Source organism: Sitodiplosis mosellana, unplaced genomic scaffold (assembly GCF_009176505.1).
Source record: "Sitodiplosis mosellana isolate CC-2019 unplaced genomic scaffold, AAFC_SMos_1.0 Smas_scaffold_2, whole genome shotgun sequence".
NCBI classification, from domain to species: domain Eukaryota; kingdom Metazoa; phylum Arthropoda; class Insecta; order Diptera; family Cecidomyiidae; genus Sitodiplosis; species Sitodiplosis mosellana.
In genome coordinates, this window is record NW_022595245.1 from 4,169,840 (window position 1) to 4,181,477 (window position 11,638).

The following is an 11,638-nucleotide window of genomic DNA, read 5'->3' on the forward strand; positions in this document are numbered from 1 at the left end:
GTGAGTCAAGTTGTTTGTTACTTGACGGATTATATTGACATATTGAGCGCAATTCAATTGGGCGTTACATCAAGGGAATTTGTAGGAAATCGGTTAATTTCCCTAACAAAACAACGATTCGATGAAAGTTTTCAAATAAAATGAGTGGATACTTTTTTTTTTTATAAAAGACCAATTCATTTTACTTTTGTTATAAAATCAGTTAAAGACCGAGTTTTTTTTCTAATGAAAACTGTGGATTCAGTTGCTAAACACGACTGAACACTCAACAGCGCCCTCCGTTGACCCATAGTCAAACTGTGCAAACAAAACTTCGTTTTTATCGCACGCACACACACGCTACCACTGTCGATGTAGTTCATTGTCACGCACGTGCTCTCTATCTCTGTCATTTGTGCATCGTTTGTACACAATGCCGAAAATCATTCGTCGGTGAACACTCAACGAGTTGTTTCTGTGTTTTTTACTTGGAAGTAAGAAGCATCGATTTGTTTTTAGTTGAAACTTAATTTATTCACTCGAAGTTAGTTAATTTATTGGGAGCAGTAAAACTGCCGAAGAAAAGGTAAGTCAATCTTTGCTTCCAATGAAGAAAAAAAATTGATTTTTACGACAAAAAATGCATTTTGATTGAAACTTTGTCATTTTCAACAGACTGAGCGGTAAATTTTTAAGGTTAGATAGAGTTAATGATGTCGAACATCGAAGTGATGTATGAAGATGATTTGTCGTTGGCCAGGAATATTTCCGTGTATAATCGAGACAAAGATGTATTTGGTGTGGCGGTCGAACGTTTTGATCAGAATGCGTTGCGCGCGTATATTGTGTTGATGTCGGATTTTAAGCAACAGCAGAATGAGATACCACCCGATTTGTTGGCGTTGATTGCACCGGATCGATTTTTTCGAAAGTTGAACGATTCCACAAAGCTGTTGGACGATGAAAAACACTTGAGTAAGTATTTGGTTGATGCATTTCAAGTGATGGCCACCGCTACCAAGTGCATAGAAACGGATCAATTCTACAAGAATTATCATGCGGCACTACAAACGGCATTGAAAGATGAACATGCCAATGTGATATCAGTTTATTTACAAATTTTACATCGATTTGATCGAGTTTTTCACACTGAAACACCGGTCGAAATTCTAAAAACCGTGGTAGATGCGGTACATGGCCCAATTACCGATATGAAACTGTTGAACGAAGCATTGTTACTCATCGAATCGAATGTGGTGAAACGACATAACCTCGATGTCAAATCTCTGGCTAATGAACAACTGTTGAATTTTATGTGGCACAATCTGTGCTCATCGAAAGTGGCCAAGCATCAATGTAACATTTGCTACACCATCATTTCGCAATTGATTAAAGTGTATCTCAACGAGTGTCAATCAAATGAAACATTTCGTGAACAGTTTTTAACCGGCGATTTATGGCATTTCATTCGGGCTGCCATCGAATCCAAAGAGATGATTCGACGCAAACAGGCCATTTATATATTGCAAAATATTTTGGAATCCAATGAAAATGAAGTGATGAGCACCGATGAATGCAACAATGAAACGCCCGTCGATTTGCAAACCGTTTGGAAGAATTATTTTGCCGTGCTGGAGAGTTTGCTGGAAATTCAATGTCATTTGATTTTATCATGTTTGGATCAATATCTTGATGTGATTGTCAAACATTTACCACCATTTTGGTATTCGATTGTTTTTGCACTGGTACTGAAGCATCACAACAACGTTGTTATTCATTATGGCATTGAATTCATTCTGCGAAATGGCATCTCATTGCAACATGACAGCCATTTAATGAATGGATTCTATCAGGCGCTGAACAACACCTATTTGCATTCGGAGGCGAAAATTTCGGAACAAAATTTGGCCAAATATTTCCAAGATTCGGATATGAATCATACACTTGATATTATGATGTTGATTTGTTGGCAACCTGTGCCACTGTGGACGGTAATTAAATCGATTGACGTTTATGTTGAACAGAACAAAGGGAATGGCTTCCAAATTGGTTTATTGCTGGAATTTCTAAAGCGATCGGTGCGTGTTATCAAGAGCATGCCCGAAGTAGATGACATAACGGTACGAATTTTGCAAAATATTGGCATCAATAAATTCACATTGGAACAAGTGCTTGCGGTATACGATGTTATTCCACGCGTTGAAATACTGGATGCATTCAAACAACCGTTGGATTTGCAGCAATTTGAAATGAACTTCATTCAATTGAATCACATTTCCATCGAAACGAAAATTAATTACTTCCAACGTGCCGTACCCAACAACAAGGATCAATCGAAGCTGCTGGATGAATTTTATGAGAAAAACCGCACAATGTTCCACTATTTTCCGCATTATGAATATCTACTGTTTAATAATCTATGCGTTGAAAAATCATTGAAAGACGCTTTGTTTGTCATCAAACCACGCATTTACAATTTGATGAAACCACATGGCAATATTACATTGGATGCACTCAATTTTACGGCGTCGTTGCTCAAATTCATTGTCGATAAGTTTGCCAGCGACCGTAATGATCCAACTACATTTGAATTCATCAATAGAACATTGATCAATTTCTATGAAGTCCTTCGAAAGAAAGCGTACGTTGACAACAATTTGAGCACACTGCAGGAATTCAAAGCACGACTTACCACGATCAGCATGAAGATGACCAAATGCGGAGAACTTTATCCAAATAAATTCGCCGTGTTGGGCGTTTTGGCCGACGCCATCATGCTAGAGGATGTGGATATCGATTTGGTAAAGACAATTTTTAAAAGACACTTTTGAAGACAAAATATTCCTTTTTGTCGAATCAAAGATGATTTCTTTTAATTTGTTTTTCTTCAATTTCTTACAAATTCTATTCTTTCAAATAGAGCCGCTTCGATCCGGACGATGAAAACGATGTGCAAAACATTCAAGGACTCTATGATTGTTTCATCGATAAGAGCTATGAGTTCAAATTGTCGCACCAAGCCAATGTGATACACAAGTTAGTATTGAGAAATATTTGCATTACAATTTTTACCGCCAGTGGGTTTCTATACTCATATCGAATAGTTCTTTATCTATACCATTTTCAATTTATTTCTCCATTATTTTTCAATCTTTGCAAAACATCTAGCTAGTATCTATTCAATTTAATTGTTTCAATTTTTATTTTATTTTTTCTCCATTTTTTCAATTTCACTGTTGCAGAATTTTGAAAAATTTCCAAAATTTGGAGCTAGACATGTGGAAGGCATACCGGATTTTATTGGCTGGAAAAGCTGATGTTAGTTGCATTTTTGAGCAAACACATCCATATTGCGTGAAGAAAATCGATGAAATCCTTGGTGATGCTCTTATTTATGGAAATGAGCTCAAGGGCGAAGAAAAGTAGGTGTTTCGCATCTTATTTCAGTTTTTCGTTTCGTTGATTAAGTTTATTCAAAATATTATTTTCAGGCAAGCATATGAGTTTGTGTCGTCAAAATCGAGGTAATACTCAATCTGAAAACTAAATCCCCTTGCAAATAGCTAAAAAAAGGTGTTCCATTTTCAATTTAGCTCCAACACATACACTCAGAAGGTTCGTTTGACTGCAATGCGCGCAATTGCCAGCAAAAATGATGTGGAGCAAATTCGAAATCTGAAAAATTTGCTGTTTACTAAAAATGGTGAAATCTATCGAGTTCGATATTATACAAATTCTCATCATCATTCGATGAAGCTGCGAATCACACAGGCATTAGCATTTTTATTCCGTTTGGATCCAGAATGGGACGCTCGTATGCTGAAAATCGTTTTGGAAGAGGCAAATCAAACAAATGTAACCCATATCAACGAGCTCATCATTGCCCATACCATTGAGCCATCGCAAATGCTGCAGATTATTGAAAAAGTAGGTGCAAACCATTTGAATTCTTTATCCATAGGAGGTTGAGTTGATGTAAGTTCTAATTTATAACATCTTTTTCATTGATTTCACTGTAGATTGATGGCAACAAAGGAATGCAGTCAATGTTCATGATAATTTACTACGTTTGCTCAAAACAACCCAACAACATACAATTTGCAAGAGAATGTATCGAATTCCTCATCAAATATATCTTCGTGAAGCAAATCATTGTACGAACATCCGCACAAATCGTGTTGATTAACCTGTGTGAGAAATTCGATTTGACGACCGACTTCAAAATTCTGTACGACAGCACAAAAATTGCACATGAAGTAAAAGTGAGTCGGGCTCTTAAGTTTTCGTACGCCTATCGATATCGATTTGAACAAATCGATGCATCGCGAATGCTTCACACCATGTATACGTTGCGTGAAATTCCACGAATCACCAACATGTTCTCCGATGAATATTACAAGCATGAGATTTATGATCCAGATGATTCCAAATTGATCATTCATATCGATGAAGATGAAACTATCGCGGCGCAGGAGGGTGTTGATGTCGAATTGGCTTTCATCGATAATGTTGAGGATACAATTGGTGATCCATGCCATGGGGGCAACGTTCAACGCAAATTGGTTACATACCGTGAAACTTTCGTCGATCGACAGGTTTTGAACAGTTTATCCGATGAGTTCGCGAGACGAGACACGGTAAGAGTGGATAAATATAATGATTCAATTTGGAAAATGAAAGAAATGTAAAAAAGTTCGATTTCTGGAAAAGTTTTTTTTTTCGCAGAAATTTTGTGCACAAAATTTAAAGTTTTGCTAAAGTTTTTATGTTTTTTTTTCCTTTTTCTCAGAAAACCAACAGTAATTTGATCATTTTGGGAAGTTTGCTGACCAAAGCTGCCAATCTTGGTGGCATCTCTCGCACCGGTGAAGTGTTTGGTGTCAAAGCAGTCGCTTTGGATAATTTGAAACATCTGAAGCACAATGACTTCACCTCAATCAGGTAATTTTTTCAAGAAAATTCAACCAATTTGAGAATGAATAAATGTTGATTTTATGACAGAAATTAGAAAAAACAAATACCATATTAGAATAGAAGCGAGTCTTTGGTTGCAAATAGCAATGTTTCAAATAAAATTCCATTTCATTTTCAGCATGGCATCGGAGAAATGGTTGAAATTCTTTGAGGTGAAGCATTACAATGTGGTCAGCTACTTGATGGCAATGAAATCGAATGGATATGCTATTGTCGGTGCTGAGCAAACGGCATTCGGTGGCGAATTAAACAAAGTGCCGTTGCCAAAGAAGATGGTGCTTGTTCTTGGGTAAGCTTCAAGTATTTATGGAAAATTGAATTGTTTCTTGTATTTTTTATGTCACCCATTTTCCTTTTTTTAAATATTTTTCTGTTTGTTTAAATTGAAGTTGTTTTTTTCTAAATTTCAATAAAAACTTCCTTTTTTATTCGAAAGTAATTAATCTTTCTATTTATCAAACATATTCCACGATTTTAATTGTCTGAATTGTTCTTACGTTCCCATTTCAGTCACGAAAAAGACGGAATTCCGGCAAATATTTTGAACTTGTTGGATATGGCCATTGAAGTACCGCAATTCGGTGTTGTGCGATCGTTAAATGTTCACGTTACTGCGTCAATTTTTATGTGGGAGTATGCGAAGCAGCACCTTATCGTCGATCGTTAGTTTACAATCAAAATGCAATCAAAATATAGAAAAGCAGCTCATTTTAAATTGCATGTTTAGAGAAAAGTTCAAAATCAAAATTGAGCAAAAATCAAAAATACAAATTGCTCTTCAAAACAGTATTGGGAATATGCAAAGATTTACGAAATTTTCAAATCCATTGAGGGAATTTCAAACGTTTTAAAAAGTTAAAATGCACATTTTTAATTACGAAATAGTAAATTTTTTTTTATTGCGATATAATTTTTTTAAATATTATTTGGAATCATCGGCGGTATTGTGTGTGATTGGTTAATTCTTCTTTTTTTCTCGTTTCAAATAAAAATCCTCATTTCTTATTTAAATCACAAAAATAAATTGTTTTTGTTTAAGCTGCGTTTGGAAAGATCGTCTTTTCATAAACAAAGTCATTTTCTTGTTTATTCTCTTCTCTCCGCCAGTAAATGGCTTATTAAATATTAAGTTCAATACAAAAATTAAAGTTAAATTTCTAGAAGCATGATGATTTACGTATGGAATAATTTGGTGAAGAGGTGAGAGTGTCTTTGGATTAAAAGTGATTTTTCTTCGGTTGTTGATGTAGCATCTCCATAACTTGTGTAGAAAATAGTTGGTATTCTGTTTTTTTTTTCAAAAAACATTTCAAAACTATTTCTTAGGTTTCAAGTTGTGTTTATTGTGTGAGTGAGTGTGTTTGTTGTTGTGTGAGTGGGGTTGATTTTTGTCGTTGTTTTTGGTTGGTTGTTTAAATGCGTTCAATCGATATGTTTTTTCTTCTTCAATTTCTCATTTGAACAACGACACGTTTGCTAAATGTTCGAAGCATCTGACATGATTGAGTTTCGGGGACAAAAACAGAAACATTTCAGTCGTCTAAAGTTTGCTAGCAGCGCTAGCCTAGCATTAAGCTGGTTTAGAATTTTAAAAGCCCTACAATTGACCCGCGATCTGGGTGATCAATTTAAGCAGTCTAAAGATATCCATTTTTTTTCTCTCATATCGATCGCTATGGCTGAAATCAATCATTCGTTGTGATTTCCAGATGTTTTTTTCTTCTCCTTTTGTTCAGAAAGAAGAATAACAACCCAAAAACAGTTTTTGTTTGCGCTACTAGGCCTATTATTCATTTATTTAGTCTAATAGTTAGTCGTAACACTTCCAGTTGAAGCTGTGATCACATCGGTTAGTCGTTAGTTTAGAGTTAAAGTGGCTCGATCTCGCAATGGCAGTAGTGGTAATGCTTGCGGTATTGGTCACTAAGTGACTGGCTTTGCACGGACACTGTTTGTAATACTCTTGGTTATTTCCCCAATGAGCTGCCCATTGAAGCTAGGCATTTTCTTTGGCGTGGTTGGCGGTGGCGCTGTTGGTAAATCGGCCAAATTACACGGAATTTTGAGCTGATTGTATATTTCCTCGACACGTCGCACTAGACGATCCGAATACTTATGAGCAGTTCTATCCACCACTGATGGCGCTTTGATACAATCATCACCACCAAACTCGCACACCTTTTGAAATGAGGCAAAAATTGATTAGTCTTGTATTTAAGGGAATAAGAAGATAAACAAAATCAAGAACACTCACTCGATAGTGATGTAGAATGCCAGCATCAGCCGGAACGTTAAGAGAGCCTCTCCCGGTGATGAACTCCCACACCTTTGGGAATAAAGCAAAAATTGATTAGTTTTGTGTTTAAGGGACTAAAAAAAAGGTAGAAAAAATGAAACATACGAAATGGTTGCCTGCTTCAACGACAGCATCAGGTTTGCAAATGTATTTCGATCTCTGTTTTTGTGGATGCAGCTTTGCGCGTCTACGAAAGAATAAACACAAAATTCAATTTCAAACAAAACAAAAAAGCCAAGACAAATTCAATTCACCCACCTTCTTGTTTTCCTTTGTGTGATCAAAGCAGCTCTCAAAGCAAGATTGACTGAGTTGTCGTGTGAATAGACGATGGGATCATCGGGAAATTGTAGATAGAAAAATGAATTTTGAAATGAGTATGCTCCAGTGTTTCGGCCGTTTATTCGGTATTTCATCCATCTGGAATTTAAATGCCTTCATTAAAGTTAATTTCAATCTGTATCGTTTTAAAATCCATCTCTACCGTTGCAACTTACTTCAATAATTCGCTTAGCGTGTTATTATATCGTGGAATGAGAAATTCATCCAGATCAATTAGCGCTAGATGTTGATACCTGCAATGAATAATAGATGAATAAAGCGCAATGAAATCGGCGTGTGTTTGTTTGATTCGAAAAACGGAAAATGTAAACAAAATCGTTGTTTACCTGTACATGTTTCGATAGACACAATCGTTCAAGGCTGCAAAGAGTCCTTCAGTTCGTATGTCCTTTTGTGAGCGCATTCGAAGATCCCATGGTAACACATTGACGGTGGCTCGTTGATTGGCAATCGGACGACGATATTCACTTTTCGAACCATTCGATGTGTCATCGGCTAGAAAATCCCCATTCATATAGTGTTTCAGCACACACGATGCTCTCGATCCGAGTGTATGATTGTAGAATGTAAAATGCGACGCACCGAGAATGGTGTTCAATTCCAAGAATTCGAGCAAATGCAACGCCTGATGGGAGGAATAATAAACAAGAGTCGAAAATTGAGTTTGATTCGATGTGTTCGAGAGGTAAGCAAGAATGCATGCATATACGTGACATTATTTGTGTTGGCTGAAATGGAAAGCAAACAAGATTTTCTTCCTTACCGAATCGTAATCAAAATGGAAAGGTTTCACACAAACGCCAATTTTATCGGGTATATTTGTGATATGTGTCGTATTAACTAAGTCGACATCGTCATCTGTATTGCGAACGAGCAGCACATTACCAGCCGGATTCCGAAGTCTGCTTACAACGCTCACTGCATATGGTACGGTGATATCAGGCGCTGTTACTGGGCATAGCACAAAGCACGCACTATATTTCAAATTCCAATTTTCACGTATCACCTGGATTCAATGGAAAATCGTGGGGGAGAGAGAGGAAGGGAGAAAAGCGAACGGAAAATGAATTGCGAAATGATTTGATTCGAATGGTACGGAATAAAATATTGAATAAATCACAAGTAAAAATTGAAAGGAAATAACGTGAATCACGTCATGGCACAAGCGATATATGCGCTATGATATTGAAGTACATACCTTAACGCGTGCCATTATCGACACCGAACGATAGGTGGGTGCAGTTGCATTGCCAGTATTGTAGAGAAAACGACACCAGACCTTTTCTGGTACTCGAGTTTTTGTCGCACCAATAATGCGTATCAATTTTCCACCACGACGATCATAAAAGGCAGAAAAAACGAAGAATTTAAACCGTGTTCCGTTGACAATTTGCCATGAACCATCGGTTGGTTTCGTTTCACTTGTATACGTTGGTAATGTGCGTTCAATATTCACGGGTAACAACGATCCCCATGCAACATTTGGAATTCCGTTTGGATTTTGTCGCTCGTTCGTGTCACCTATTTCAAAAGTGGCAGAAGAAAAAGGGAATGCTTTTAGTGAATAGGTTTTCATGCTTTTTCTCAATATTTTTTTCGCTTTTGATAATTCTTTGGGGAGAAATTGAGAAAAACTATTTTCCGTAAGAAATCTATATCGCTTTTTCCTGCGACGGGATATGTCTATTTAAAAACGTCTTTGTTGCTTTTTTTAAAGGATTTTTTTTAACCTTTTCCACTGAAAACCTGTCATTCATGTTTAAAACTCACCACGATGTTTATCCCGAAATCGATTACGTAGAAAAACGGCATCTTCAATGCTATATTCATCTTTAACATCTTCATAGTCCGGTATTGATTCGCCAAAGCGATTGAATCCGGTGTGCCTGAGTGTACCGCTACTGCCGAACGTTTGTGACTTATTTTTCTCATCAATCATCAGCACTTCGGTGAGGATGATGAGTGCAAAAACCGTGAAGAATGCGATGACAATTAGAAAACTCATGCCAGCCCGTTTTTTCTCGTTCCATTGTCGCTTGTATGATCGTTTGCCTCGGCCACCGCTCGTTCCACCCAGCAAACTTAATTTACTGCCATCCGAACCGTGTGAATACATTTTTCTTCCCTCTTCGTCGCGTTATTATTTGATTGGCATGAGACTACTAAATGCCACACATTGTTCACCTAGGTGATGTGTTGCACCATAATGGCTGCAATCGGAAAATTGACGATTCCAAATGATGATTTTCCGTGTTCTGCAATGAAATACTACAATTTTCTTTAAAAAACCCTGAACTTTTGAACCCACTTAAACAGAAATAATAACATGAAAATCAATTTGTGATGTACAATTTTCCACTGCACTGGTTTTGACGAAAAGAAACAACACGAATATTTTCTAGCGCAATATATAATGAGTTTGGTCATGCAAGCGAGAATATTTCAGCGGAAAATAACACACATTCATAAATGAAAATAAGTTCGAGTTGAAATGTGAATAAATTCATCGAAATGAAACGAAACAACGAATACGAAATGGTAGAGAGAAAAAAAACGAAGGATATTTGGTTTATTGTGTCAATAAATTGAATAAATACCAAGTGAATTGCTGCTACGATACAGTTTTGATTAATTAAAAAATGAACATCGTTCCAACTTGGAACTTCCAAGTATGTGTACATAAGTTTCCAATTATGAAAATAACAAACAGAGGGAAAAAAATCAACCAACAATCTGAAGTGGATGATAAATGCGAAACTCTAATGATATCGTTATTTCATTATCGCCCGTTTGCCAGCTCTGCGAAGGAAATTAACAACTTCCGAACACACTGCAATGTTAATTGTAGTGTTTGAAGAAAGGTTTGTAGTGTTGATGAGTAGAGATGAGCGAGTGAAATGTGTTCACTCTTATCATCGACAGCAATCGACGAGAAATAGTGAGAGAAAACATTTCTCAACTGTGTGACACTGCCCTACATAAGGACAACATACACAAAATTATTGTGTGATGTAATCGCTTAGCGTGTTAACACACTCCGTTCAGCTTAACGTACGTATCTAGTTTTCTTGTCTCTTGCAGTCATCAACTTCATTCTCGTTGTCGTCTTGTGCTGTGTCATTAGAGTCGGATGATAAACACGGAAAACGTTTTATGTTTGCACATTGATTTTTCAGCAAAAATTCTTGCACACTCACTCACACAAACACACATACAAATCAAAGTGCTGTCTATTTCGCAAAAATTAGATGGAATTAAAATATACGTAGGTGTCTTTTTCTTAAAATCGTCAAAAAAACATCATCAAAATCATGAGAAATAGCAAGAATTGCGCGCGTTCTATCCAAGCACAAACAGACACATTTTTCGAGAATTGCAAAACAATACGCGTATATATGTAATAGCCAAACAAAAAAAAAACAGGATATTTTCCTCACTCTTTCGTCTGTGTTTTCTCTCAAACCAATTTACCTTGTTTAGTCGGCCATTTCTGCACACGGTTCTAGCTCGTTGTTTGACGGCTGCTATATATGTTTTTCTCGTGTTGTTTCGATTTAGCTATTTGCACACAAACAACAGACAAGCTGCTGCTTCTGCTTCTGCTTCAAATGGAGGATGAGAAGAAAAAAAAATAAACAAGGCTGAGATAATAATTTCGCTTCGCGCTGACTCTCTCTCTTTCTCTGTCGTGTTCGCTGGCTGTGTGTTTTGCTTTTTCACTGCGGAAAAAATCGATACACCATTGTTTTTCTGCACGAAATTTGATTTTTCCTCTTCTACGATTCGGACGTCGCCGTATTTTATTGTGCAAATATTATTGAAAATCAACAATTTAACGTTTAATTAATGTTCATTGTGTCAACATTTAATTTTGTTTGATTTGTGAACACAGAGACAGTGAAGAAAAAATGGCATAATTATGTGTGGATAGCGACGACAACGACACGATTTTCACATTTAATTGCCACCGAACGTTATACACACAGTACCGATTGGCGGTTTGTGCACAAATGAAACAGAAAAGTGACACATTCAACAACTTTGCCA

General features: G+C 36.7%; 2 protein-coding genes across 3 annotated transcripts; one reads left to right on the plus strand and one right to left on the minus strand.

Moving 5' to 3' along the window:
* Positions 1-344: 344 nt before the first annotated feature.
* LOC129565070 (uncharacterized) lies at positions 345-5,977 on the plus strand. The gene is made up of 10 exons (XM_055439430.1): positions 345-565; positions 655-2,780; positions 2,900-3,015; positions 3,222-3,401; positions 3,471-3,503; positions 3,573-3,906; positions 3,999-4,616; positions 4,769-4,920; positions 5,072-5,242; positions 5,464-5,977. Exons 2-10 carry the CDS (start codon positions 690-692, stop codon positions 5,618-5,620), a joined length of 3,852 nt encoding a protein of 1,283 aa, XP_055295405.1. The 5' UTR covers positions 345-565; positions 655-689; the 3' UTR covers positions 5,621-5,977.
* Positions 5,978-6,347: 370 nt separating this feature from the next.
* On the minus strand, positions 6,348-11,609 carry LOC129565073 (uncharacterized). 2 transcript variants are annotated; one of them, XM_055439433.1, is made up of 10 exons: positions 11,063-11,609; positions 9,362-9,846; positions 8,790-9,112; positions 8,355-8,597; positions 7,918-8,216; positions 7,747-7,824; positions 7,508-7,669; positions 7,355-7,436; positions 7,208-7,279; positions 6,348-7,131 (listed from the first exon to the last, which is right to left on the minus strand). In XM_055439433.1, the coding sequence occupies exons 2-10, from the start codon at positions 9,705-9,707 to the stop codon at positions 6,877-6,879; spliced, it is 1,860 nt and encodes a 619-aa protein (XP_055295408.1). In that variant the 5' UTR covers positions 9,708-9,846; positions 11,063-11,609; the 3' UTR covers positions 6,348-6,876. The 2 variants fall into 2 exon arrangements, with proteins under 2 accessions (XP_055295408.1, XP_055295407.1); XM_055439432.1 differs by having other exon boundaries at positions 7,508-7,684.
* Positions 11,610-11,638: the final 29 nt, after the last annotated feature.